The 27929-nt window shown below is 64.1% G+C and overlaps 2 protein-coding genes across 2 annotated transcripts in view; one reads left to right on the plus strand and one right to left on the minus strand.

Annotated features, from left to right (window-relative positions):
• The window catches only part of SARDH (sarcosine dehydrogenase), a 60546-nt gene extending 58861 nt beyond the window's left edge, over window positions 1-1685 (plus strand). The window contains exon 22 of the mRNA XM_019434962.2: window positions 201-1685. Coding sequence (XP_019290507.2) covers window positions 201-326 — 126 coding nt within the window. The 3' untranslated portion in view covers window positions 327-1685. The remainder of the gene's footprint in view (window positions 1-200) is intronic.
• A 5268-nt stretch (window positions 1686-6953) lies between these two features.
• On the minus strand, window positions 6954-27214 carry DBH (dopamine beta-hydroxylase). Its single transcript, XM_019434993.2, has 12 exons — window positions 26407-27214; window positions 23694-23840; window positions 21835-22092; window positions 20793-20969; window positions 20037-20139; window positions 16612-16778; window positions 13799-13942; window positions 13352-13390; window positions 12630-12689; window positions 8995-9122; window positions 8464-8623; window positions 6954-7512 (listed from the first exon to the last, which is right to left on the minus strand). The coding sequence occupies exons 1-12, from the start codon at window positions 26722-26724 to the stop codon at window positions 7381-7383; spliced, it is 1833 nt and encodes a 610-aa protein (XP_019290538.1). The 5' UTR covers window positions 26725-27214; the 3' UTR covers window positions 6954-7380.
• Between the last annotated feature and the right edge of the window lie 715 nt (window positions 27215-27929).

The raw sequence follows: 27929 nt of genomic DNA on the forward strand, positions 1-27929 counted from the left end.
GGCCCCAGGCGGTCAAGTCCAAGTCAGGGCTCCTACGGGCTCAGGGCGGTTGTTGGGTTCACAGGAGGGCCCGTGGCGCAGAGATGGGTTCGCCCAGAGGGAACAGGTGAGGCCGAGCCCGCCCTCCGGGAAGCAGGTAGATAGGAGCCCAGCACCCGCCAGGTAACGGGTGACCCACACCCCCTCGTGTTCTGCAACAGGTCTCGCTGGACTTCGTGAAGAGTGGTGACTATGCTCTGGAGCGGATGGGGGTGGCCCACCCTGCCCGGGCTCACCTGAAGTCTCCCTTCGACCCTGACAACAAGAGGGTGAAGGGAATCTACTGACGCCCCCGCGGGGCGGAGCCTCGGTGCATCAGGAGGCTGAGACCTGCTCCGTCCCTCGCTGACCCTCCCCACGGGGCCCGCCGCCCTGGCCCAGGACCGGACCCGGCCAGAGCAGGGGCCTCCCCGCCCTCCTAGTGCAGAGCTGCTCGCCCCCCAAACAGATACCACCCGAGCGGACAGGAGACCCAGAGGGCCTGTCCTATGGTCACTGACCAGAGGCTGGCCTCTAGTCCACCCCTACCCCCCAAAACAAAGCTGCAAGGTCTTGGGCTCAGGGAGCGTGCCACGTGGCCCTCTAGAAGCTTCTGAGAAGGTGCGTAGTTAACCCCTAGTAAGCCCAGTATAAAAGCAGGGAAGCAAAGGGATCCGCCTGGTACCCCGGGCCTGCCTGACGAGCAGACTGTCCAGAGCAGAGCACCGCTGGAGAGTTTCCAGGTGCATCTGGAATTAGGGACAGAGGATTGTTTAGTACTGTCTGCCCCAGGCGCAGTTTAGAGGCAGAGAGCAGGGGTGCCAGCTTGGCTGGATCCCTGCGGCCAGGCCGTTGGGCACGATGGTCGGTTCCCCAGAGGCTGGCAGAGGAGGGGATCCAGGAAGCAAATTCTTCCTGCCTTGACCTGTTTCTCACACGGGAAAGCGTTCTGAGCACCACCAGCTGGTGAAATAGGTGAGCAGAAGCAGGGGGTGGGAGGGGTGGGTCTCACATCGGCGCCCTCCCTCGCCCATGCAGAAGCCCCACCTCCTGCCTCAGTTTCCCCAAGAGCACGTCGTTCACTAGGTTCGTGAAGGAGCGGCGTGTTGCCGGGTGAGAATCCGACAGACCCCACCTGCCTTGTGGCCTCTGTCCTTGCTTTGTGACTGCGACGCGGCTCCCGCCTCCCTGCTCTCTCCACTTGTGGCCCCGGGGAAGGGCCTCGCACAGGGTCTTAAAAGGGGGTGACTCCCCCGCACCCCTTCTCTGGGCCTTCAGAGCTCTCTAACATCTGCCTGTGTGATCCTCCTCCTTGCCTTCCTGGCCAGGATAAGCGTGTGTCCCGCCCCGTGCCCCTGTCCCCGGTCCCTCCTCTGTCACCTCTCCGGCTCACCCCAGCAGGATCTCGGCGCCCACCGAGCAGCCCCGGGGGGCCGCCCATGCGGCCTTGCCCGGCGTGCCTGACTCTCTGGGGAGCAGAAGGTGGCGGGTGTGCGGGGGACAAGGAGGACAGGGTCCCCGCAGACGCTCGCAGGAAGCCGCACGGTCGCTGGGGCAGGGGGCAGTCCCTGGCGAGCCCTGGCTGCTTTCAGATGCTCACGTAGTACACAGCCCCACCGTGGACCGCGCTGGAACAGGTCAGGCTAATAAAGTCGAAGTCGTGGGAAGATGTTTGGGTTTCACATGGCCTTTGGAAAGCTCTTCGGCCCCCTCGCCAGACCACAGGCTGCGGAGCTTGGGCCTCTGGGGCTTTGCGCGCCTCCGGCAGAGGAGACCCGGAGACCTGTAGCCTCCCGGCTCACGCAGGCCTGGCTCCCGCGTGAGAGAGTCTGGGGGAAGCCCAGTGGACCCCGAGGGGCCAGAAGTGGAGAGGAGGGGAGACGGCTTCCCAGAAGGCCTGGCCTGCTTCCCCGGGCTCCGCGGTTTGGCCCCAGAGCCCTGGATTGGGCCGGGATACGTGTTCCCCCCACAGCCTGTCCTGGGTAGGGGGAGGCTAAGTGTGAGGGGCGGGGGGCGATCCAGGTTCCCATCTGACCGCTGCCTCGGGGGCTGAGCTCAGAGACAGGAGCTTTGACTCGAGCCTTCGCTGTTGGTACGTTTGCGTCTCTGCCGCGGGGAAATAACCCGGCCCCTCCGGGGAGGGCATCGGGCCACCACGTGGGAGAGGCCAGGGAGCCACCTCCCAGGCTCTCCTGCCAGCCGCAGGAAGGTCCAGGCGGGGCCACAGCCCCGGGCGTGCCGCCTCGGTGGCTTAGGGCAGGGTGTGTGCGTTCCCACGCGTGTCCCCCGGATCAGTCCTCTCTCACCCCCGGTCTAGACACCTGTGGCCCTGTTTTTGAAGGTTTTACTGGACGACGACACCATGGCCCTCAGGGTGGCTGAGCACCGCCTTTCAGGAACTCTGGGCTGAGCTTGGCTGGGAGTCGAGAGGAGAGGGGCCCTCAGACTCAACCTGTGTGCTGGCCCCAGCCGTCCCTGGAGCTCAGGGGGCCCCGGGGGGGGGGGGGCGCGCAGTGTCCCCCCGGGAGGGCAGGTGGGCAGGCCCCTGCTTATGTGCCGGTCTTGCTGGGCTGTGCTGGGCTGCCGGAGACGGCTCGGGTCCGCAGCGGCACGTGCATCAGGCGGCTGGCCCTCCACCTCTGGTCTTCCAGGGGTGAGTGGGGAGGAGCCCAGCTGGCAGGGAGGAGGTGCCCGCCTCCCCAGGGGGGACCGATGGCCCTGGCAGTAGAATGCCCGGGTGACTCCCAGCTCACTCCATTCCCAGATGCCTCACGTGCCCGGAGCTGGCATGCGCCCTCCTCCCTCCAGCACGGCAGATATAAGGGACAACGGACGTGCTGGGGAAAGAGAGGCGCTAGAGTCACACCCCGAGTGACTGTGGACAAGCAGCCCATCATGTGCTAAGGTCCTGGGGTGGGTCTGACCTGCCGTGTGACCAGGGCCGGGATCATGCCTCATCTGGGCCTCAGCCATGCCATTTGGGGGAGGTGGGGGGGCAAGGTCCTTATGTTCCCCACCCTGCCCCAGCTTGGGGACACCCCCGGTGGGGCTCCTGCCTGCCGAGGACCCTCCCTGCTCCGGTGGGAGCACCGTCTAGTCCGGATGGGGCCTGAGTGCTCATCTCATCCCCACACCCACCATGAGAGGATGTGCAAGAGGCCAGGGGCACCTGGGCACAAGACAAGGGGTGGGAAGACAGCGTGTGCCACAGCATCAGGCCTCCGGGCTGCCGGCCTGGTTCTTCTGAACGAGTCCTGGTGTCCCTCACCGTCTCACTCAGTTTCTAGCATTTGCCGGTGAATCTCCTCGGCTCTCCCCTCTGGGCACATCTGGAGCCTGACCCCCGTCTCCCGCCCCCACGGCTACCACCTGGCTCCTGGTTACTGCGCCGGCCTCCACCGGCCACTGCCTCCCCCCTGCAGCCTCCCTGGCCTCTCGACTTCCCGTTGCCCCCCCCCACCCCCCGCTCAGCCTTGCCCGCCTCCCCCCTGTTCCCCACCGCACTGCACCTCGGGGCCTGTGCTCTCTCGGACTCCCCTCCTCACCTCCTTCAGGACTTTAGCGTCACTTTCTCCTTTCCCAACAAGCCTGTCCCTAATGGCCACCCACATGTCCCGCTCTACTCGATGCTCACTGCTATCTGCATGTTGTTCGCTTCCTTATTGTCTGTTGACCGTCTGTACCCTCCCCCCACCCATGAAAGCCGGGAGGGCCCCACGCTCTGTTGAGGGTCCAGCCCCAGGGCCTGCCCCACAGCTAGGACTGGATGAGTAGCTCAGACCAGAGGCAGGAGAGGGGAGGTTGGGGGGGTGGCGAGACCCAGGACCACGGGGACTGGGGGACAGAGGGGCCACCTCGGGGGCAACTGTGATGCTCCAAGTCCGTTCTGGGTCCAGACCTCCTCTGTTTATGAGCAAATGTGCCGAGGGCGGCTTCCTCACCCCATTCAAGTCAGGTTTTCAAGGGGGCCACCACGGCCCCCCCCCGAAGTTCCGAATATCAGAGGGAGAGCTTCCTGGCTTCTAGTCTAGAATCTTCCCTTGAAGGCTCCCCAAGTCCCTGTTAGGAATCTTCCACAAAAACCGAAGTTTCTGGCCTGGGACTCCCGGGACACAGCGGGCTGCCTTCCATCCCAGAACCTCCCAAAAAAATCAGGGGAACGTGGAGTGTGTGCGTGAGGCTGGTGGGTGTGCGTGGAGAAAATAGAACGGTGCGTGTCCCAGGGAGACTGTTGGTGGTTTTCAGTGCGTGTCGCAAGGGCTAGAGGGGGACTAAACGGGGGTGCTTTGTGATCAGAAGCTTTGTCTTTCGCTGCAGCGGAGCGGAGAGAAGGTGGGGGCACCAGCGATCCTTGGGACTCAGTTTCTCTGTCCGCACGACAGGATGGGGGGGCGGGGGGGGCGGGGGCCGGGGACCAGGAGAGCCATTGGCAGCCGGGGGAGCCTGTCCCTGCGGGGCATTTGGGGACCTGTGGGAACATTCTGCTGGTCACGACGGGGGGCGCTGCTGAGGCTTTGCACGGGGTGGGGGTGGGGGCCCGGGAGGCCAATCCTTCTGCAGCGTGAGGGACGATCCGGCTGCTCTTTGCAGAGCCAGCCGGGGCCGGGCCCGCTGCGGCCCATCGGGCGTGTGTCCCCCCCCCCCCCAACCGCTCAGTGAGGCTGGTGCTGTCTGGGACCGCAGCCCCGGGGGGCAGCGCAGCCTGGGGGAACCTGCTGCGATGAGCCAGTGCTCTCTATCCGTGCAGTATCGCAGCCACGGCCACATGTAGCTGAAATGTGGCAAGTGTGACTGAGAACCCAAATGTTCCCTTGTATATCATTTTGATTCATTGAAAATTATGCTTGAATAGCCACATGAGGCCCCTGGCCACCGGGCAGCACAGCCCTGGAGCGTCCTGGGGCCGGCTCAGGCAGATACACCCACTCTGGCTGGAGCCTGCAGACTGAGAACGCCCGCCCCCCCCCACGCCGCCCCCCTGCAGACCCTCTCAGCATCAATCCTGCGTGAGCACACCTCGGCCTGGGACTCAGGGCACTTCACAGCTGCCCGGTCATGCCACCCTCGCAGCCCCTGCCCCTCAACGGGCAGCAAGGGAGACGGGCCCAGAGAAGGAAAGCGGCTGGCCCAGGGCCACACAGCAGAGAGAGGAATGGGAACCCAGGCTGCTAGACCCTCACTCTTCCTCCACCGGACTGCTCAGAAGAGCCCCGAGGGTCATTCGAGGGACTTGGACCAAAGTAGCACCCTCGCCCTGACGGGCTGCTTTTAGGTAATAAACCATTTCTCCCAGATGCCCTTGCCGAGTCCTCGCGGGGCACAGGGATGGTGCCTGTTGCCCAGGGAAATGGAGGTGGAGAGGCCAGACTTGCAGGTGACGCATCCGGGCTGGCTGCTGGGCGGCACGGCTCCCGCTGGGCGACCACAGCGCCAAAGTGTCGGGCTCTATGCCTCAGTTTCCCTTCCTGCCAACGGGAGCAGAAACAGCCATGCCGTGGGGTTGCCGGGCGGGCTGGCACAGAGCCAGTGTGCACACGGTGGCGGCTCTTAGCAAGAACGGGGGTGCAACAATCCAGGCGGGGCTGGACGGAGGGGCGGGGGCGGGGCAGGGTGCACGCAGGGGTCCCTGCGGGAAGCGCACAACAGGCTGTCCCGGGGGCACGAGGCAGACGAGCCTGAGAGGGTGAGAGTGAGTGACGTGGTGGGGGGAGGGGCTGGCATCCGGGTGGCGGAAGGTTCTGGACGGGTGCGATTTCCCTATGGCCACTAATCCGCCGGGGACCCTGGGTGAGGCGTTTCTCCTCTGGGGAGATTGGGAGGCTGCAAGCGCTGTGTTGGGGGCTGGGGGCTCAGGAAGAAAGTGATGGTGGCCAGGAAGGGCCCAGTGGGGGTGAGGCTGTCTCACCGTGGTCTGCGGGTCCTCCTGGCACCCTCTCCCACAGCCCCGGGCTGGCCAGGACCCTTGTCCCCGCTGGCAGTCATCGTGCTCAGAGGGAAGGGGTCTTCCTGGGCCTGGGTGTGCTCCAGGCCACCTTCCCGAGGCCCGCCCTTGCAGGGAGGGGCCTCCCCTCCACCTGTCATCCCAGACTGTAAAGGTGACAGAGGGCCGGCCGGCCCTCCAGCCTCCGTCGTGCCCTGTGACTTACGGCGCGGGGAACCATGATTTATACGACGCACTGCAGTGTCTGGGCCCGTTTGTTCGCGTCTATAATGAAATGGCTCTCAGGAGGAGAGGCCGACGGGTTCTGAGCGGGGAGGACCGGGAGGCCCATCCATCACCCTCTTGCTCCCCTAGAGGCCGTGCAGCATTTTGCTGAACTGGCTGAACAGAGCCAAATCCGTTAGTCCCTGCAGAAACCATCAGGGAGCCAAACGCGGCCTCAAATGGGAGGCAGCGCAGAGGGGACGAAGCTGGAGACGGGCCCAGGACGCGTGGGGCGCGTACCGGCTCCTCCAGGGGCGGAGCGCCCGCCGTGGAAAGGAGGCTCAGACGAGGCCCCCTCCCGTGGGGGCGGTGCCCCTAGGCGCCGGCCCGCGTGTGAGTTTCATGGTCTCGTTCACCCAACAGCATAGGCCCCATTTGCTAGATGAGGAGACTGAGGCTCAGGGAGGGGGAGTGACCCACCCGAGTCCCACCTCCACCGCAGGCCTGACTCCACAGCCTGCTCTTTAGGCACGTGTCCCACGGCCGCCGAGGAAAGCAGCCGGGGCTGATAACTCCACCTCCCCGAGGAGCTGGCACCCAGATCCCCGTCTGGGTCTCTGCCGACTCATCTCTCAGTGCTGGTGAGACTTGTTAGCATTTCCCTTTAGGTGGGCGAAAATATCTGTTTACCCTGGGAGAGAGCAGTCTCCCCAGGCAAATGTCTAACTAGCTAAGTGGCTGTCCTGCCTCCGTGGCAGGGAAGACGCCCACTGTGACAAAGGAGCCACTCTGCAGGGAAACGTTTAAGTAGCACGTGTACCCAGAGCGCACCAACACAGATCGCCATCCACGGGGGCTGGGGACGCGGGGGCCGTGTCAGGGGGTCCGCCCTGCAGCCAGGACCAGCCCCTCTCGGCGAGGTAGGCGGGGCTTTGGGGGCACTGGACTCTAGGCCACTGAGGGGGGTGTGGAGAAGGCCTTGGTCGCCCCCAGTCCCAGGTGGGTCAACAGGGGACTCTCACGGGACCCTCTCCGCATGCAGGGGATCCTTGAGGGGCAAACGCTAGAATGGACCATGGTATTAGGCGGGGGGGGGGGGGGGGGACTGGGCCCTGCCCATTCATCCTGGGCACACAGGGGTCTTCACAAAGTGGGGGTGCACAGAGCTGGTGTGATCCCACAGCCGTAGCATGGAGTGGGGAGAGATAGTCCCCCACTCAACCTTTGCCCCCACCAATGTTGACCACAGTGTGGCTGGAGGGGCTCTGATCCTGGCTGGCTGGGCAGTGAGAGGTGGGCTCTTCTAGCTTGGAGATGATCTCAGGCAGAGGCTGCCGATTCCATTCACCCTGCAAGGAAGGGACCAGGAGGTAAACTGAGGCTGGAGGGGTGAGATGGGGCACCACCTTCCCAGCCACTTTTCCCCGTGACCTCTTGGGCTCTTGCCCTCAAATTCACCTTATCCCAACCCAACTCACCTTCCTTCCCTCCGGTTGGAGTCACCCCCGTCCCCACCCCACCCCCCCGACCGCCTGTCCCTCACTTCAAGTGTCACCCAGATGAAGCAAAATCAGAGGCCCTGGGTGTGGGCTGAGTTTTTAGCCCCTCCTCTCCAACAAGGCCGCACCAGATGCCGCGTTTTCAACCACATGAGATGTCCACACCGTGTCTCTCTCCCAAGCCAGCGTCAACCCCGCCCTCGGTGCCGGGAATGTTTGATTCGGCAATTAATCTGGCTCCGAAGGGCAGGAGATCTGCCTCCCAGACTTGCAGGCTCGCAGACCTTTCCACACCCCACCCCGCACCAGCCCGGCCTCCACGGGCTCGCTCTCTGCTCTCGGGAATAAGTGAGATGCCCTTGGACCCCAGCAGGCCCCACACGAGGAGGCCCCTCCAGCTTCAGACTGTTCGGCTTCTCGCCTGCCCCTCCCCCCTGCCCCTCATTTCTGGGCTCTGGGGGCGTTGCTGGTGCCCCACTCACACCACCAAGACAAGCCCCTGGGCGTGATGTCGCCTGGGAGAGGGCCATCAGGCCGATCAGCCTCCCCGCTGCAGGCCCTCTGTCTGTCTGGGCCCGTCTGCACCACCGGGTTTCTCCAGCTGTTCGGTGGGAGCGCTTTTTGCCAGCTCCTTGGGGCGCAGCCCCATCGCTCCCCCCCCCCCGGGGTCCTCGGCGGGGCCTGGGGCGCCCAGGGGCAGTACCCGGGGACCTGCCGCCGGGCGGGGGTCGGAAGGTGTGAGGGTGTCGCCTCGGGCGGGTGGCCTGCTGCCTGCGGCTCCCCCGCCCCCCACGCACGCACCTGGAAGCTGACGGCCGAGGACTTGTTGCAGTGCATGGAGATGGGGGCGAAGCCATACAGGGCCCTGAGCACGTCTCGGTTGAAGGAGTTCCAGGGAACCGCGGCAAACTGCTCAGGGACAGAGGCCTGGGGGCAGGTGCACACTTCCTCACCATTGAACCTGGTGGGGGGAGGGGGGAGAAGTGAGGTGGGGCCGATGGGGTGGCGGTGGGTGACCCCCGCCCCCGACAGGTGGACTCAGGCCGCCTCCTCCCCGACCCCGCCGCCTCCACGCCAAGCGGGGGCCGGGAACGGCCGCTCCAGGGTTGGGCCCGGAGGGTTCCTCGGGCCAATTCCAGGCTCAGCAGGACAAGAGGACGGGGATCTATCAGTGATGCCTGCCACGGGCCCCTCCCAGGGCAGCACGTGCTCCCAGAACTCGGCCTGGATGGCTCACGCTTCCCCAGCTGCCTGACGGTGGGGGGGGGGGGGGTCCTCCGCCGCGCCCGGGGACGGACACCCCAGGCAGGCACACTCCCGCGGAACTGTCACCTGTTCACCAGGTGGAAATACTCCCGCAGGAAACCCGGGTCCACGGTGCTCTTGCAGAGCTCCAGCTGCGTCTGGGGGTAGTAGTGGATGTAGTTGACGCACATCTCCTCCAGGATACCGAAGCCCCCCTGCGAGACGGGGAGGACGCCCGTCAGGACCGGTGCCTCGTGGGGCGCCACCACCGCCGGCTTCCGGGCCTGTTCACCGCCTTCACTCGCTGGGGCACAGCACGGGTGGTGTTCCGAATGAGCAAAGTCCCTGCCTTCTGGGGATTCCCTGTCTCCCTTGACGGGACAGACAGACAAGCAAGCCCGCCGGTGACCGCGTCTCAGGTGGCCACGAGTGTCAGGAAGAAAAAGACCACGGGGTGAGGACACGGGGGTGTCGGCGCGCCCATTTTATGGATATGGAAACTGAGTCCCGGGGAAGGAAAGGGGCAAGGTCTGAGTGGACACGACCTCCCAACCTTGGCTGAGGAGGGGCCCCCTTGCCAGCGGGAGCCTGGGGACAGAGGACAGCGGGGAAGAACTCCCCTCGCACCGTGGAACCCGCACCGTCTACCGGTCGTTTCCAGAACTCGACTCTGAGGCGGGGGATGGCGGCCTCCCAGGGCCACCCTGTGGCTTTGTCGTGTGGGAGGGGGCAGAGTGGGTTCTTCCGGCCGCCTCGGGCTTCAGGCCCCTGGCCCGGTCCCTGTTCTTGCAGCCCAGACCCCGGAGGAACAGGAAGCAGGCGGCCGCGGGGAGCGGGACTGGAGGAGAGGCTCCGTGTGGCAGCGGCCCCACAAGAGAACGGCCAGCCCAGACCCCCGCGGGCCGCCCTGGCCACCTGTGCCGTGTCCTGGGCTCCCGGCCCCTTGTGCATGTTGATGCGGGCCTGGCGGGGGGTGCAGCGTGTGGCGGGCAGGGGCGTTTGGGGAAACAGGGGCACTGCTCCTTGGCGGTAGAAACGAAGTCTACACAGAGCCCAGCCTAAGGCCCGTCTCAGCCCCGTCCCGGTGTGGACGCCGCTCTCGAGGAGGTCAGCGCGTTTACACAGGAAATTTCCCGTGAGCTGATCTGCCTGGCTCCCGGGCGGCCCCCACCGGACGGTGTTACCTGTGTTGTTCTCTGGTTCCCCAGGGCCCCGGGGGCCCTGAGTTTATCGCCTGGCCTGGCCGCAGACGGGGAGGGTCACCTCTCTCGTCCGGTTCCAGAGCCCCCTCGCACGCCGCGCCCCGGGACGTCCAAGGAGAGTCCTGACCCCGGAAGGCTCTGGTCGTGCGAGCCCTCCCTTCACCTTCGCCTCGGGATGGAAATCACATCCCAAAGCCCCTGTCTCTCCGGTGCAGGCCAGATTGTGAGTGCCTGCTGGGAGCCGTCAGCTGCCCTGCTCCTCGGTCCCTCTGGGGTGATGACAGTGGCAGTTGAGAGGAGGGAGTGGGGCACCCGGGGCCTCGGCTCGAAGAACTTGGCGTCTGAGACATCAGGGGTGCGCCTGGCCTGAACATCCTGGGCCCGGATGCCAGTTGACCTCGAGGAGGCGGGTGGGGCAGTGACCATGGCCCTCGCAGAAGTAACACTGGGTGGGGGTGGGCCTGGGGGGTCCCCTTCACTGCCCCGCCCTGGCCCGCGGCCCCGGCAGGCCCACCTGCGGAATGGGGAGATACTGCGGTCCTGCCAGGGGCCCGGCTCATCGTACAAGAGCTCAGAGCTCTGTAGGGAGAGGCGGCCCCTGTGAGCTCGGCGGCCGGACCAGCCCTGCTGCCTGGGGGGCCGAGGGCCCTTGGCTGCTCCCCCAGCACTGTCTCCCCCTGGAACCTCCTCACAGGGTCCTGGGGAGGCTTAGAGGGTCCCTGAGCTCGGACAGGGTGAGCCGTGGGACCCAGCCCGCCGTGTGGAGAAAGCAGTCCCTGTTAGCAACTGTTGCTCTACGTACTGAGCCCCTCCTCGAGACAGAAGCAGTGGCTGTGGGGTCCAGGCCAGGGCCGCGTGCCTGCCAAGGTCTCCTACTCCCCGAGTTTATGACCATGGACCCGGAGAAGCTGTCACCCCAGATCCAGAGGGAGAGAGGGAGAGAGGGAGGGAGGGAGGAATCGTGCCTCAAGCGCATTGCGGGCGCACGGCCGGTTATCAGCTGTGTGACCTCCGGCAAGCGTCTTCCCTCTCTGAGCCCCAGCTCTCACCTGTGAGAACACAGAGCCCCCTCCCTTGACGACCGGTGGGAAAAGCAGTGACGTGCTACCACTGGGTACATCTCGGAAGAACCCCGAGGACGTGACGCTGGGGGCAAGACGCCCGTCAGGAAAGAGTGCCAATGACATGAGTGCAGTTACCTGAAGGCCCCGGGGTGGGCAAACCCACAGAGGCGGGAGGCAGGACGGGGGCTGGCGGGGCTGGCGGCTAAGGGGGCGGGCTTGTGTTTGCAAAGAGGACACGCTCCGACCTCGACGGTGCGGGTGGTTGCACACAGCTGAGCCTAAAAAGTCACTGGACGGCACGCTTTAAATGGGCGAATCGTCTGGCATGTGAAATACGTCTCGATAAAGCCGCGAGTGGGGTGCCCTGGGGGGGGGGGGGCTGTAGCCCCAGGTCTGTTCCTCCGGGAGCCTCGAGGTTCTCGGGATGCTAACGGGGTGGTGGGGGGGGGGACCACGGTGACCAAGAAGACAATTAGCAAAGCCGTGTTGGCCGGCGGTCAGTTTGCCAGGACAGCCCTGGTCGATGCCTGCCGAGCACGCGTGACTATTAACAGCACTGGCTGCCACTCCACAGAGGGCGCCGGCCGGGTGACGGTGTCGGGGACCTGCGTATGGCCACCCACCACACAGCCAGCCCTGAAGACGGTGTCTCCTCCCGGGCCACCCACGGTGCAGCCCAAGTGCATCCATCTACACCCTTGCCCGGCACAGCCAACCGCACACCTGCACGGACTTGTCTTTGCCAAAAGGCCCCAACGGCAATGGCGTGAAAATCAGTCTTTCTGCGGCCCGTTTATTTTTGCCCTCAACAGTCTGCAGGCTCGTCACCTAAGGTCCGGGGGTGTTCTCAGTCCTCGGGGGCCTTCCCCAGCCTCCCTCTGCCCGGGCACTCGGTCACCGTCCCCCGTCCCCACCTCCCCCCCTTCCCTACTCGACGAGGCCCCCCATTCTGGGCCCTCCCTGTTCTGGTTTTTAGTGTTTATTCCAACTCTGCCTGTCCCCCTGGGTGAGGGAGCTCCGCACAGACAGGGATCAGCCGCACGCCCGTCTCCCCAGCGTCCGCACACAGGTGCTGATGTGTCTACTGCAGAGGCTCTCAAACTCAGGCAGGCGTCAGAGTGACTTGGGGGTGCTTCTTAAACCGGGATGGCCACATGTCACCACCCAAATTCCGACTCAAGGTCTGGAGTGGAGCCTGTGAGTTTTTGCTTCTCCCAAGTTCCCAGGGGGGCCTGGCCGAGGGACCCCTACCCTGAGAACCTCCAGTTTACCGAATGAACGAGGGACGGCACCCCCTGCCCTCCGGCAACCTACGCTCTAGGTAATGAGTTAAGACTTGTCCTCCCGAAAGGGTAGAAAGCCCCAAAAGGGACCGCCCCCCCACCCCCCGGCCCCGCCCCGCCCCGGCCTCACACGTTCCGTGAGCAGGCACCAGGGAAAAGTCAGCGCGACTTACCACGGTGGCCAGCTCCCTGTCTTCTGTGTTGTACGTACAGGAAGTGACGAGCACGTCCCCCTGGGGAGCCGAGCCAAGAGACGCTCATCAGCACCTGTACTTGGGGGGTAACAGGTGCACCGGGCTGCTCCCACGTTTGACCGAGCCCCCACAGGAGGAGAGAAAGGCACGAAGGCACGTGCCACGGTCCGCAGTCATCCATCAATTACTGAGGAACCTCAGGGTGGCCTCTGGGCCCCCCACACGTGAGGGTCAAAATCTGGGTGTTCCCAGGGACAGACTGCCCATTGGCACTGGCTTCTGCGCCCCTCAGTACCCAGGTCACAGGCAGGCAGGACTGTTGTGCGGACCGGTTGCTCACGTCACAGCCCACGGGTGAACTGGGCCAAGCCCCGGCCTGAGCCCCGGCTCCCCTTCTGCATGATCAGGGGCCCCACCAGCGACCCCCACGCCTTTGTCTTTCCCTAAAGCTCAGGGCTTGTTGCTGGCTGATCAGGCATGTTGCCTGTGCACCAGGCCCCCCGGGGCTGCCTGCGCCGGGCCCTCTGAGGCCTCGGTCACGTCCTGGTGGACCTCACCGTGGGATGGCCCCAGCCCCCGCCTCGCGTGGACGTGCTTCTAGAAGTCCTCACACGGCCCGTGCCGTCCTTCGTGCCTTTCTCTCCTCCTGTGGGGGGCGCCCCCAGCCCTCCCCGCCTCCCCGCTCCTGACTGGGCACTCACCGGGCGCACGGACACCATCTTCTTCAACATGCGGATCTCCTGGGTGGGCGGAGGGGAGAGTTCAGAGGGCTGCAGACCAGCTCCCAGCCACCTCTCCTCTGCAGCCCTCTGGGGCCGTGCTCCCAGCCCCTCGGGGGGGGGGGGGGGGGGGAAGCCAGGACCGGTCAAGTGTGGCCTCCAGCCAGGAAGGGATTAGCCCCAGAAGGTGGTATTCCGGGACGGACTTTACCATCTGTAAAGCCACATGCCAGAATCTGCCACCAGGGTCCCTCCCTTGGATTGCACCCCCAAAGGGGAGGGGCTGGCCGCTGTGAGCTCTCAGGTGTCTGGCCCGGCCCAGGACGAGGAACCCGGCATGGGCACGCTCCTGTGGCCGTGGGAGACAGAAGGTGAAACAGGCCCCCAGCCCGGGCACCGAACGGGCCCCGCGGGGCGGGCGGCCCCTACCTGGAAGTGAGTGCTGTAGTGGTCGTCCCTGTTCACAATCTCCCTCTCTCGGCCGTCCCGGACCAGCACAGTGACCACCTTCCTCCCCGTCAGGTGTGTGTGGAGCTGGGAGGCGAAGATGTGAATCCCTGAGGGAGGCAGGGCCTGCAGGGCGGGGCGGGGTCAGAGCCCGGCACGCGGGGGACCCCGCCGCCTGCCCTCGTGCTGACCGCCGGCCCGGATCGCGGGCCGCGGGACAGCGACACCACCGAGCCCGCGTCCCCAGAACGTCTGCCCTGCCCAGCCTCGTCTCTCTCCCTGGACGGTTGAGTCCCCATCGGGAAACTCCGTAGGGAGGGAGCACAGTGGGACCCCCCCCCCGGCTCGGCGGGCTCGGGTCCGGTGCCAGGTGGTCCCGTCCAGCGCCCGCCGGGCACCAGCGTCAGCAGCTGCCCTGTGGCACGACCCACGGGAGACCTTCCCCTGCTTCACGGTCACGCTGTCTTCCGGCCGTGGCACTGACCGCCGTGGCACCGAGCGCGGAAGCCGTCGGCTGGCACTCGGAAGGGGCCTCCAGCCCTCACGTCGAGACGCCTGCCCTCCCCGTTGAGGCGTGAGGGGACTTCCCAGAGGAAGGACGCTCTCCCTGACGTCTCGTGGACTTGGCTTCGACAGAACGTTTCCTCAGACGGTTACACGTGTGAAGCGTTTTCCCCACCCGCCGTCTCCCCGGCGGCACCCCACCGTGCTCCGCTCTGCTCCGTCCACACTGTTGGCGGCCCGGGGGCTCCTGCGGCCGTGGCTCTGTCGCCGAGCGACCCCAGGCTGCGGAGATTTCTGCCCGTCGGCTGATTTCACCTCGTGCTTTCCCTCTTGCCCTCCACCTGCTGCTGTCCTGCCCTTGGCATCTTGGAAACTTCCGGCCCCCGCTCAATGATTTGAGGCTGGGAAGGCTTACGGCCACGCCTGTGACGACTGGGAGCCTCCGCTTGCTTGCGGGACCCCGGGTTTCTCTCCCCGCGGCCCCAGAGGCTCGTCGCTCGCCCGGGGGCCTGTGGTCTCGAACGCTATACTTTTTCTTGGCTTGTCCATCTGGACGAGGATATGTCAACCACACCGGCCTTTCAGCTGCCGAATTTATGCCCCTCGGTGATGTGCTAAAGGAGAGACAGGGCCAGACTCCGTGGAGACCCTTCAACAGGTTTTCCACATCATGCGATTTTCAGAAAAATATGTACTATTTGAAGGGGAGGAGGGGCAAACTGAGTTTTTCTCTCCTGGTGGTAAAGTATCGGGAGGCTGGTCTACATTCCCAGGAAGGACGCTCTCCCTAACGTCACGCAGACTTGGTTTCGACAGAACATTTCCCAAAACGCGGGCTAGAGGCGTTCTCCAGAGGTCAGAGTGCCACGGGGCCACTTGCCCTGGTCCCTCAGTGGGTCACGCCCCAGGCCCACGCCTGGGGCCACAGAGCCTCTCCAGCGGCAGGAGGAATCACTGACGGGAGCTCTGGGGATGCGGGCAAGAGCGCCAGATGCTGGTCTCAGAAAAAAAGGAACCGATCGAGGCTGATGGCTCGATCTCTCTTCGGCTCGGGGAGCCCACGCGGAGCACAAGTCCACGTGGAGAGCCAACTCGCTGGGGAGACACGCGCGCCCGATGCCACGTCGCAAAGCAGCCCGCTGCGGTGGCCACAGCTCTGCAGGTCAGACCCACGCGCGCCTCCGCGCCCTGCACCTGCTGGGACTGTGGCCCCGGCCCCCGGCTCCTTGGCTGCAGGGCCTGGCGGTCAGCGCCTACCCAGCGGGGCGCTGTGGGAAGCCAACGGCGTGGCGGCATTCGCCACAGACAGAAAACAGAAAAGAACCCCCAGCAACAAATCTAAGACGAGCCAACACCCCGCTAGGAAAACAAAGTTGTGAGCAGATGTTCACGGGAAAGAACACGGCCGATGAGACGGATGAAAAGACCCTCACCGTCAAGCGCTACAAAGAGTCGGGGAAATTCACGCTCGACAGTGAAGCGTTCTTCCCAGTGACTGGGGAAATATTGAAAATATCGATAACGTGGCGGGGGTGGGGGGAACAGGTACGCTTTCTGGAGGGCACTTTGTGAGATTTATTCAAATTCAAGCTCACGGCCTCTGTGCACGGCATCTTCTGGACTCTACCTGAGAAAACGTCTTCCTGGTGTGCAAGGACATCCCAGTAGCCTTCTTCTCGTCGTCGGTGAGAAGTCGGCAGGGGTCTGCACACGGGCGGCTAGGGGGCAGGTGGACACAGGCGGGGCCGGGCGAGGCAGGGGAGCGCCGAGGGCGCAGAGCCTGGGAAGGCTGCCGCTCCTTTGGAAGCGAGGTCCCCACCGCCCGCTCCGGCTCTACGTGCCGACCTGCGCCCCACCCGCCCTCGCACGGCCCCGAGATCGGTGCCCCCTGGCCTCGGCGGTCTGGCCCTGCTGAGGTCCACAGTGGAACCACGCTGGGCGAGGGCATGTGGCCGCCAAAAGGCAAGTAAGTGGCAGGACACATGTCTCCTATTCGGTCTCTTTGCTTTTAGACAGCACATATAAGGGCACGTCGCCATTTGTAGTCTGGAAGGACACAAAGGAGCCGAAAACGGGGTGTCTGGGGGGGGGCTTTATCAGCAGCTGCAGTACCCGTGGTTTGGCGGTGAACGCACGTCTCTCTTATTCTCGGAATGAAAGCCTGGTTTTCAGGGCGGCGCGAGGAGGCGCTGGCCGGCACGTGCTGTGGACCGGGTGGGAACCGCCCGTAGGACCCCAGCCGGGGGAACCAGGGCGAGGGAGGGTGAGGTGCCCGGCCCAGCCCCGCTTACCAGCTGGGTGCACTTGTCCGTGCAGTAGCCGGTGAGGACGAAGGCCGTCTCCCGCGGGGGGATGGCCATCACGGGCGAGTACACAAGCCCCAGCTCCATGATGCCCGCGTCGAAGGGACGTAGCCTGGCCGTGTAGTGCAGGCGGATGCCCGAGGAGTCGCGACGGCCTGGCAGAAAGAGGGGCGCAGGGGAGCGGAAGGACTCGCGGCTGCCCCTGCCGGTCGGCCCCGTGCTCCGGCTCCGGCAGCCCCCCCCAGCCGCCCTCGGCCGCGCCCTGCACCTGCTCCCACACCTGTTTATGCCAGGCGTTGACGCGCTCGGTGCGACACCCACGTGGAGAGAAAGAGCCGTTGTTTCTATGAAAACTAAGTCGATGCTTTGGAAAGACTTGACAAAGGCGGGTAACGAAAACCGAGCGATGCGTCAGTGGGGGGTGAGGCGCCCGCGAGATATCTAGAAAGCTCGCAACGCCTCAGGCGGCTTTGCAAATGCTCTGATGTTCTCCCCCCCACCCACCCCCCCCCCCCCACGTTCAGAGGCGTCTGCACTGGAATCTGTGCAAATAGGAGGGTGGGGAACGGCGTCCACCCCAGCCCCCCCCCCCCCCAGGAGCCTCCACCCCCTGGCAAACGTGGGCGAGCGAGGACATCCGCGTGTTCTAGTCGACAAGAAGCAGCCTCCCACTTTACTCCTTTGGTTACCGCCCTGCAAGGTCAAGGCAGACCCAGGGCGTGCGCTGAGGGCATCGCAAAACAACGAGAGCGGGAGGGTGGGGCCCTGGAGCAGGGCGGGCGTTGGGCTCACGCACGATCCCGGACTCCCCTTGGCCGACAGTGTGCTGTTGTCTCAGACAAGTCGCCGTCCTTCTCTGGGCCTCTCTGGGCTCAAATTCAAGAGCCTCCTCCAAAGGAGAACTCAGGGCTTCTGCCCATCACTGTCCAGCCACTCCGGCCGGTTCCTCTTACGGTTTGCTAATTGCACAGTCCGTGAGGCTCCCCGGGCAGGCCTCCCAGCGGTCACATGAAACTGATGGTCAGAGGTCAGGGATGCTGGCAGCCACAGGCACAGCCACACAACCACGTGGCCTCCAGGAGCCCCTGCTCTACCCCTGCCCGGAATCGGTCAGCCGAGGCCCCACGTGTGTCAGGGCAGAGCCCTGGGCCAGTCCCACGGGGGTCGGCGGGTGGGGGGAAATAAGGGGGCCGGACGTGGCTCCACCCCCCAGAACGTACTGCAGAGCTGGGACATGGGCAGAGGAGCCCATGTCACTGAAGAATCATCCGCCCCGATTTATAGATGAGGAAACTGAGGCTCACAGCCCGAGCTGGAGACCTTGCCCAAGATCGCAGGTCGGGAGAGTGTCGGAGCGGGATCTGAGCCCGGAGCATTGCCAGGGGCCGCGGACTCACTGCTCATTCACCCCGAGGTGGGGCCAAGATCGCCCCCTCTTGCCTCTGCCTCCCCCTGCCCTACTCCCGGCCCCCCCGCCCCATGCAATGTCCAAACTCAGCGTCTGTATCTCTGGGCTGGTTACATCAGAGGATAATAATAACAAGGGAGATGCCATTGGTTAAAATTCAGATGGGGATTAAATAATGAAATAATTGTGGCATTTTGATATTTATAGAAAAGCGGCCCATCTCCAGATTTGTGAAGTGACTGAGCGTCCTTATATTTGGCAAAGGATCCATAAATATAACCAGATAATCAGGAAGAGACAGACCTCCCTGACGCTTAAGGAGTTTTCAAAAATCCATTTGCTTTCAGGTTTTAAATGAGCAATAAATCCCATATCATGCTAAAGCCCGAGCTGACTTATGCCCTGCTCTGTGCACACTATAGATAATTCCGGGGGTGGCAGAAAGAGTTAGTTATCGCTGATGGAGCACACCCCGGTGCCCACGGCCAGCGGGGGCCGCAGGCCAGAGCTCTGCCAGCCTCAGGACAGCTGCATGATGGGGGGAGGGGTCCCCCGCCAGGGTCATGCAGCTAGAGAGGCCCGGGCTGGGGCCCAGCCTGAACTTCCTGCTCTCATCTCTCAGACTATTCTGTTCCTCATGCACACAAATGAAAACAAGCATCCCTTAAAACAAAACCAAAAAAAAGACAGAGAGCTAGAAGAACAGGGCTATGTGGCCGTATGGGGCAGAAGGTGCCGGGGCAGCAGAGAGATGGAAACATTTCTATTTCTGACGAGGCGTCAACTGGCCTCGCCATCCTAAACATCCACCCTGGTCGTCCGCCTGCAGGCACGGGGTGATCCAGCAGCCAGGGCTGCCCAGGGCAGACATCACTGAAAAGCGACAGCACGGCCCTGCTGCGGCCCCGGCCAGCCTCGGGTGCCCTTCCAACAGGAGCCCCGTGCCTCTGCTGAGGGTCAGTTAGAGGTGCCCCCGTCACAGAACCATGTGGATAGAAAGTCCCACAGGCATGCTGTGTTGGGCTTCAAGGAGCAGGGGGGAAGCTCACGGCCAGAAATGCCGCCCCCTCCCCCACGCCAGGCACTCTTCCCTTGACCTGAAGATAGTCCGGGGGGCAGTGCCTTCAGCGGGCCGGCCGTCGCAGGGTGGGTGCTGGGCAGGGGCCACGCTGGCCCCGGAGTGGCCTGCCGTCCTGCCGGGTGGCCCTGTTCTGGCCCAGCCAGTTGTGGGGAGGGCAGAGGCATAGGGCCTGGATGCTGGCGGCCACCCCGTTGGCGGGGGGGGGGGGGACAGTTGGGGACAAGAGGCAGCTACTGGTCTGACAGCCTCAGAGAAGTGGGACTTCCAGGGAAACCGGGGACAGTGCTCTGGCCCGGGACCTCTCCTCACTGAGCTTGAGCCTATCGGCCCCACTACAGAGCGAGGATGGGGTGTGGGGGGGAGGGCGGGCCGCTGGACCGAACCAGTACCTAAGTGATTCCTTACAGGTCTGGAGTCCGCCCCATCTTGGCAGTTCAGGTGTGGGTCCAGCCACTGGAGGATACGTGGCTGAGGCTGCCCACGGTCCAGACCCAGACCTCCTGGCCCCTCCTGCCCACTTCGAGGCCCTGGTGGGGGTCCCTTCACCCTTCACCCTTCACCCCTGGGCCTTAATTTCCTCATCCGCAAATGGGCAAGAAACCTCCGCCTGCCTTTCCCAGAGGGTGGTTCTGGCAGTGGGTGCGTTCGAGAAAGATGGGGGTGCCGAGCTCCCACTGCGTGGGGTGCAGCGATGAGCCAGCCAGCCGGGGCCCCGTCCCGGGGAGCGCTCTGCCGTCACGGGAGAGGAGCAGAGGGAAAGGCGTGAGAGGCTGTCATGCCTCGATGGGGCGTCCGAGGAGGCTGGACCTCGGAGAGTGGGGTCACCCCAAGCCCCTCCCAGACTGCAGCTGGCTGAGTCCCGGCACAGGGACTCCCCGAGTCCAGGGAGCACAGGGGTAGGAATGCACGCTCAGAGATCCCTACCTTGGATCTTCAGCGGGTTGTGGTAGTGAACTTCCAGACGGAGAAATCTGGAGGACTCGGCACCCCCAAAGGCAAGGCCTGCTTCCTCCGGGTAGTAAAAGGCCTGCAGGGTGGGGGAAAGAGGTGTGCCAGGCGGTTTGGGCACCGCAGCCCAGACAGGCAGGCCGGCGTCTCACGAGGGGCTCCCAGACGCGGGTCGGGGCAAACCCACCCACCCGTTGGGGCCTGAGCTGCGGCGTGGGGTGTCGGTGAGGCAGGACCAGAACGAGGCTCTCCCGCTGACGGGCAGCTCATTACCGGCCCGCCCGGATGTCCCTAGTCAACTCGGGGTCAGGAGTAGAGGGAGCCGGCGCCCCACGGCGAGCCTACCCCCACCCCCGGGCCCTGCGCTCGGCCCTGCCGCGCCCCCTGCATCGGCGGCGGGAGCGGCAGGCGGAAGCCCCTCGGTGCAGCCCGTGGAGGCCACCAGCCAGGACCGCCCTGTGCGCAACCCCACATCCAGCGGGGAAATGAGATCGATACCCACAAAGTGCCCACGCTCACGTTGTGCACTTTTGTAGAAGAGCCTTCCGGGCCCGAGAGCAGCGGGGGCACCGCCGGGCCTGGGGCTGACCTGACGGGGCGGGGGCCTCTCTGGTGGCCTCGCCAGCACCCTCTGGAGCCTCTCAGACCGAGAGGCCGGGGGACACAGGTGCGGAAGGGGCGGGACCCCAAGGAGCGCAGAGGAGGCCGGGAGAGGGGGGCGGGGGCACGCACCTTGGCACCCAGGGCCCAGGCGGCCAGCACGTGGCGGCAGTAATCAAGGCGTCCGGGCTTCATCTTGGAATCGCAGGGCCCGCTGAACTGGGGGAAGGTCTCAAACTGGGGGGCGCACTGGAAGACCTCCATGTGGTGCACCAGGGCCTCGTTGCCCTTGGTGACGATGGGCTCGTACTGGGGTGGCAGGGGCGGGGAGGACACTGAGCCCGGGGCGGCGGATGCCTGCCTGCTCACCCCCTGGTGGGGGCTCAGCTCCCCCCATGGCCCCTGCTTGCCCATCTGTAAAATGGGAGGGCTAAGGGAGGAGCTTCTGGGGCCCAGGGTTTTGAAGGTGGAGCCACCGAGCCGAAGCCAGTCAGAATCTTCCAGAAGCCCACAAAGACCTCCAGAGTGAAGGCAATAAGGACCCTGGCCAACCATTTCCTGACAAGGTGGGGACAGGAAGGCAGCTGTCCTGGGCAAGGACACAGAGACTGCCCTGAGGGCTAAGCCTGAGCCCAGGCGACCCGGCCGGCCACCCCTGTGGGTCTTTGCACACTCACACAACCTCTCTGGGCTGTGCTTTCTCTGTTGGAGACAGTGGTGACAATACTACTGGGGAGAGGAGCGAGCCCCCCCCCACTCCCGCAGGGCCAGGAAAATAGGTGACAGTCAGCCACTAACAGCTGCTATCCTCACGGTATATCTCTGGGTGGGTGTTTAGAGCAACTGAGGTCTGAACTGAGCTGTTTTGTGAGGGGGATGTGACCAGATAGACAGACAGACAGAATCAGTGTCCTTTGGTCCCGTCTTAGGAAGTCGGGCCACAGGGGCCCGGGGAGGGTGGGCTGTGAGCAAGGTGACAGGATGACAGGGTGACAGGGGGTCAGAGCATGCTCGCGGCCGCAGGAAGTTCAGACTGTGCCCCAGGTTCAGGCGGGAAGAGGACATCTGGTTCAAGCTGAGCCGCGGACGGCTCTCCAGCACAGGGACGTCTCTGCACGCCCCTCCGAGGCCGCCCGCCATGTGCCCTGCGCCCCCCACCCCCACCCCCAGGTACCATGACGATGTGGTGCCGGGAGAAGCCGTCCGGAAGCTCAGTGATGTGGCACCAGTATGTGGTCGGCTGGTCGGGGATCAGGATGTCCGGGGTGCGGATCTCCATGGTGTGCGTGTCCGCGGGCAAGGCCGGGATGGGGATACTGGGCTTTAACAGCTGTACCCTCTGCAGCCCCGTCTGCAGCCCCGAGGTGTTGACGGCCTCCAGCGTCCGGAACGGCTCCTCCAGGACCCCGTAAACCAGGTGGACGGTGCCATCCTGCAGCCAAGACACCCCCCAGACGCCCCAGAGCTGGGCTCCTTGGCACCCGGGGCCGGCCTGGCCCCTGCCCGCCTCACCTGGGCAGTGACATGCCCGGTCCGTGTCTCTGTGAGGCAGGGGTGTCTTTGAGGCTCCCCAAGGACCCGGCCGGGCCAGGCTAGTCACCCCACAGCCCGCAGCTTGCACCAGGCGTCACGCTTCTCCTTTCCAAATACGTTCTGGCCTCGTCCTCTAGGCTTCGGTTCAGCTAGCCACTGCTGGGCCGGACCAGCCGGCCCACCTCACACATCTGTCCCCTCCACCGCCCCCAGGGTCACCGGGGACAAGCTGTGGGTCATCACCTCCGGTCCCGTGAACAGCTCAGCGTGAGGAGTCAGCGCCCCCACGAAGAGAAACAGACCAGCTCGAGGCTTTGCGACAGAAACATCGGACTTGGAGAGCCGTGCCGTCCCGCTGGTCCCGGACAGCGCAGACACGGGAAGCTCCAGGCAGCACCGTGCCAGAGGTCACAGACAGACCCCAGGGGGCAGGGGTCTGGGCTTGACCTCCTCCCACCAGCTGCCACCAACGCAAGCCTGTCGCCACACGTGGCCTTCCGTGGTCTTCTGGGCGCCGGTGGGTTTGTATTCCCGACGGGTGGCCCGTCTGCTCTCTGAGTTTGCGGCCACCGAAACCTGGGGCCCCCGTGAGCTGCTCTCGCCAAAGAGCGTATCAGAGCTCCGGGCGGGAAGCCCCCCAACACCCAGCCCCGAAGCTCTGAGCCGAGTGCACCCGCACATCAGATGACACCCTGCAAAGTGCTTGGACAGGGTCCGCCTGTCCTTGTGTCGTCCGTGGGGAAGGCGGGTCAGGAGCGTGAGGACCCCGTGACCTGCTGGAAGGACACGGAGGGCCCAGCTCTGTCCCACCATGCCGTGGGGCCCTGGGCAACTCCTTCCCCTGCCTGGCCTCAGTTTCCTTGTCTGGCACACAGACAGCCGGTCACTGCCGTACCGTAAAGTTTACACAAGGTGACCGAGGTCCAAGGGCCCTTGAAAATTCAAAGAATTTTGTCTTCAAGGCCAAGCAGGGTTGCTTTTCTGCAGCGGGTGTGTTGGAGCCGCATGAGAAGCCTGTGGTGTTTCTGGATCCACCGTGGCCCTGAGCTCCTGGGCAGAGCTGGTGGGGTCTTAGAGGCCAACCTGCTCTCTCCCCTCCCCCACACTTCACAGGCAGGTAAACCGAGGACGTCTGGGGGGTGGGGGGAGGGACTGGCCCCAAGCCTCACAGCCAGTTGGCAACAGGGCAGGTTGGGAAACCAGGTCTCCCGGGCTCTTTCCAGAATTCCACCTGAAGGTGATGGGCCAGGAGGAAAGAGGCAGGAGCAAGATCGTTCTGGTCCCACTTTGAGAGGCTTGGGGGCAGGACCCGCATCTACAACCCTGTTGGCTGGGTGTCAGCCAGGAATACTTCCTGAAGGGGTCAGAGGCTGATAACAGAGCTGGTCTCTTGTCCCCTCCCAGCCACCTCGGGGATCCTTCCCCGGCTTTCTCTCTGCACGCTGCCCCAGGATGCGGGAACGCTCCACGATCTCCTGAGCACGTGGGGCCACCACCTACCTCAATGAGGTAATCCTTGGGGTCACAGGTGTCAAAGGGCCTCTTGAAGATCAGGCTCAGGCCTTCCGGGGTTCTCCGCGCCCTCAGCAGCTGGTAATCCTGCCGGGAATCCAGGTGGATCTGTCCCCTCTGGTCACTCCAGGCGTCCTGCAGAGACAAGGACCGACCCTGAACACAAGGGGCTGAGCGGGAGGCCAGAGCTCAAGGTTGGCTGCCCACAGCGTGGATCCCGGGGGTCCTCCTGGGTCTGGCGGGGGGGGGAGGGGTGACTCCCACTTTGTGCGTCTGCCTAGAGATAGCAGAGTCATACTCCAATCCCACTCACTTCCTCTGTGCCTTGAAGCAGGGCTCTCAAATCCAGCCGGGACTCGGGGCGGCTGGTTAGGGACAGGAAGGTCTCCCCGCGGACCTCCGAGACCCCAGGGGACGGGGGGAGCGGGGATGAAGACTCGGGCCTCGGACACCCCAGTGCAACGTGACGGTGTGCCCGCAGAAGCCATCCCAAGCGGGAGTCTCAAACCTCTGGGTACACCCAGGAATCTATTGCTAAGAAGGCACCGTGATTGGCGATGCGTGTCTGGGACACATACCGCTCCCCCCTACCCGTCTGCAGAGGGAGGGGCACGACAGCACGTGGAGACTGGGTCAGATGGGGGAGGCGAGGAAGAAATCCGCTGCGGGGGTTCAGGTGGCTCTCTCCTCCCGTGCCCTCCCTGACCTCATGCACCCCTGAGAGCGAGCACCCCTTCACTCACGGTGCCCCAGGCTTCTCACTCCCCTCGCCCAGCCCTGACCTTGCCTGGAGAGAGTAAACTGAGGCCCAGGGAGGAAACAGGCCTGCGGCATTTTGCCCCGGGGGTTAGTGGGTGGCTGATCTGACCGAGCCCTGCCCTCCCCTCCCCGCACCTGCTTCCTGTGGACCTGACTCTCAGGCCTAGTCTTGCAGGCCAGTGCCGGGAAAGCAGTCACCTACAGAGGATGCTTGGAGGGAGGGAAGAGCCCGCCCCACCGGCCAAAGGCCTCTGTTCCCATTCGGGAACACCACGAGCCCTTGGCCTTGGGATTTTGTTTTTAATCCTGTGTCCCCAAACATGTTTGCTCCATTTCCTTGAGAAGAAAAAGAAACCTACAGAGAATTTTGCAACACTTCCCCTAGAGAAAAGCCCCACAGTGAAGTTCCTGCTAAGAGACACTACTAATTTGCAGGCCTAATTTAAAAAGCAGAGGCAGAAAGTTAGTGTATGAGAGTTCAGCTGGAAATCTAGAATGTATTTGTTGAACATACGGCTAACGGAGGAAAAACAAGTCTGGCATTTGTTTGCACAGGAGTTTGTTGTGCAAATTAATCTTGCAGTGTGCAGGGGGTGGGGGGGCACCCAGGCTCTCTTGGCAGCAGGCATCGCTGCCCCTCAAGGAGCTCTCGCGCTCCTGATCTGGGGGCCCGGCTACTCCCGTTCAGAGCTGGGGCTGCCCCAGGTCTTTCTTGGCCGTGACCCCTCCCCGGGGCCACCGAGCATCCTTACGGCGAGCAGACAGTGCAGCCCAGCAAACCAGATCTGGGCCCCAACCGGGCAACTGCACCCCATTCTGCCTGGGGGGCCCCTGCAGGTTCCCCCACTTAAACGGATTAAGAAAAACCCTCTGCTCACAGATAAAGACCTTAAAAAAAAGTTGGGGAGGGGGCACCTGGGTGGCTCAGTCGCTTGAGCGTCTGACTTCGGCTCCGGTCACGATCTCGCCGTCCGTGGGTTCGAGCCCCGCGTCGGGCTCTGTGCTGACGGCTCGGAGCCTGGAGCCCGCTTCCGATTCTGTGTCTCCCTCTCTCTCTGACTCCACCCTGCTCACGCTCTGTCTCTATCTCTGCTCCTCCCCTATTCGTGCTCTGTCTCTGTCTGTCTCTCTCTCTCTCTCTCAAAAACAAATAAACATTAAAAAAAAAAAATGAAAACAAAGAAGTTAGACCCTCCTGTGTCTGTTTTTGTGGAGAGAGGTGGGTTTCATCCCCAGAGAGGCCCATCTGGGGCCGAGGGTGGGAGCGGTGGCTCAGGCCAGGGGCTGCCTCCGCGCACCTGCACCTCCCTGGAGCTTGTTGAGGGCCCCACAGCCCCTCCATCTCTGGTTCGAAGGGAAACTTCCTCCTTCCCCTACAGTTTACGGTAAAAAATACGGGTGAATTTTGGAGGCGCGGAGTCAAGGGCACCTCCTATTTTGGGTCAGCTCGGTGGGTTTGTGCCACACCTGGGCGGGGGGGGCGGGGGTCCACACCTGCTCACTGCACCCTCATGTGCAAGCTAGGTCTGTGGGTGCTTGCTGCTGTGCTTGGCCACGTGCAGCCACCAGGCCCACGGGGTGTGCTGGGGGGGGGGGGCTGGTGCCGGTGGGGGACGCAGGCTCCACCCTCATCGGTGGGGGGCAGCGGATGCCTTCATCTGCTTGGCACGCGAGTGGCCGGGGCACAGGCGCGCTGGCACGCCGCGTCCTGCTTGGGGATGTGCGCTCAGGGACCGCGGAGGGCATCCGTTTTGTCCTCAGATCGGAATCCCCGAGATGCCCGAGCTTGGGGCGTGGACTTGGCTAAGGTCAGAGTAAACAGGAAGGCAGAGGAGGGAGAGCTTCCTTTGCTGGGTTAAGAGAGGGGGTGAGTGCAGGGTGAAGGCCGGGCGGGGGCTGGGTGAGGACAAGGTCAGGAGCGCTGGGGTTCGGCACGACTCACCCCAAAGTAGGTGCCGTGTCCGTCGGTCCAGAGCACCACCAGGTCAGCATTTTCCAACTCGCCGCGGTCCGACATCCCAAACAGGACACCGGCCTTGAGCTCCTGCACCAGGAGTTGGAAGTGGACGGTCTTCTGCGCGTAGCTAACATTCCAGGAAAGCTCCAGGGACCCCTCGGGATCCAAGGGTATTCGGTAGGGGAAGGGATCCTCGGGGGGGGCCGAGCTCTGCAGTGTGGCCACCAAGATGACCAGGAAGATGGCCACCACCGTGCCATACATGGACGCTGCCTCTCTCGTGTTGGGGCTGGGGACCTGCATGGCCGGGCGAGCTCGGCCGCCCCACTGGGACTTTTATGTCCCGACCCTCCAGGGGGTGGGCCCAAGCTGCCCCGGTAATCGCATTTGTCTGGTAGGGAATTCAATTGTCCCGGTGACCCTCCCACCAGCCTGTGCCCCGGGGCACACCCTTGCGTCCCTCGCTCTCCTAATCGGCACTAATGACACATGGACATCATCAGCGGGAATTGAAGCCGACTGGCTGCTTTCGTTCTGTCTGTATCGTCTCTGCGGAGCTGTCTGGAGGGCGGCCCCTCCCTGCAGCCAGCAGGCCTTCCAGACGCCGTCAGCCCGGCACCGGGCCGGCCACCGGGCGGGCTGTCTGGTCCTGTCCCCGAGCCACACGCAGGATGGGCCCCAGGCCGCCCCATCCATGGATGGGCAGACTGAGGCCCCGAGGGCTTATTTCCAGGGTGACCAGTGAGTAGGTAAGACTGCCGCTGGGGCCCGGGCCCGGTGAGCCATTTCCACGATGCTGGAGGGTGGACCAACTGCAACCTAAAAATAAAAGACGGTCCCCACATAGTCCCTGTGTTTAGACACTCTCTCCATGGCCTGCTGTTCCCACTTTTGTCTCCTGTCTATTTCCTCACAGGCTCCAGCTGGTGCCACGGCTGCTCCAGCAGGAGTGGGTGTACTGCTGGGGGGGTGGGGCCAGATGGCACGGGGTGCATCGCTGGGGGACAGACTTTGCAGAAAAAGGTGCACATGACGGGCCTGCCTCCCTGCCATCCAAGTTCCCAGCGCTATGACGTCCCTTAGCTTTGAGTGGACCCTGCCTGAACTTGAACCCTCCCGCACCTGCTGGCCTATAGCACCGTTTCTCCCACACCTACCACAGGGCCTTTGCACAGATCCATTGGGGCTCACAGCCCTGGTGCTGCCCCCCAAGTCACCCCCATCCTTCTCTGTGCAGACTGCGTTGACTCTAGTCGGGCTGCCACCTCCAGAAAGTTCTCCCTGACCGCCCTGAATTCGGTCCTTCTCCCACCAGGCACATGACTCGCTCTCACTCTGCCTCCCTCCATTCCTTCGTCCCCCTCCTCCTCTTCCTCCCCTTTCCGGAGACACCGAGAGCCCAACCGTAGGAACACCGGGGCGTCACCAGCTGGCACCCAGCTTTTAGTCCTCAGGTGTCTGCAGAGGCTGGCCTTGCACAGGCAGCGCCAGGCTAGGTCTCGTTGTGA

The sequence above is a fragment of the Panthera pardus genome, unplaced genomic scaffold (genome assembly GCF_024362965.1).
Source record: "Panthera pardus isolate Hobbes unplaced genomic scaffold, ASM2436296v1 HiC_scaffold_20, whole genome shotgun sequence".
NCBI lineage: Eukaryota > Metazoa > Chordata > Mammalia > Carnivora > Felidae > Panthera > Panthera pardus.

Bases quoted from the DNA above. Each gene is read 5' to 3' on its own strand.
- DBH (XM_019434993.2), bottom strand. From the start codon at position 26,724: ATGCAGGTCCCCAGCCCCAACACGAGAGAGGCAGCGTCCATGTATGGC. The intron at 13,943-16,611 runs GTAAGCGGGGCT...CCCGCCCTGCAG, and splicing joins CGGACAAGTGCACCCAGCTG to GCCCTGCCTCCCTCAGGGAT. The intron at 12,690-13,351 runs GTGAGTGCCCAG...TCGGCTCCCCAG, and splicing joins AGATGGTGTCCGTGCGCCCG to GGGGACGTGCTCGTCACTTC.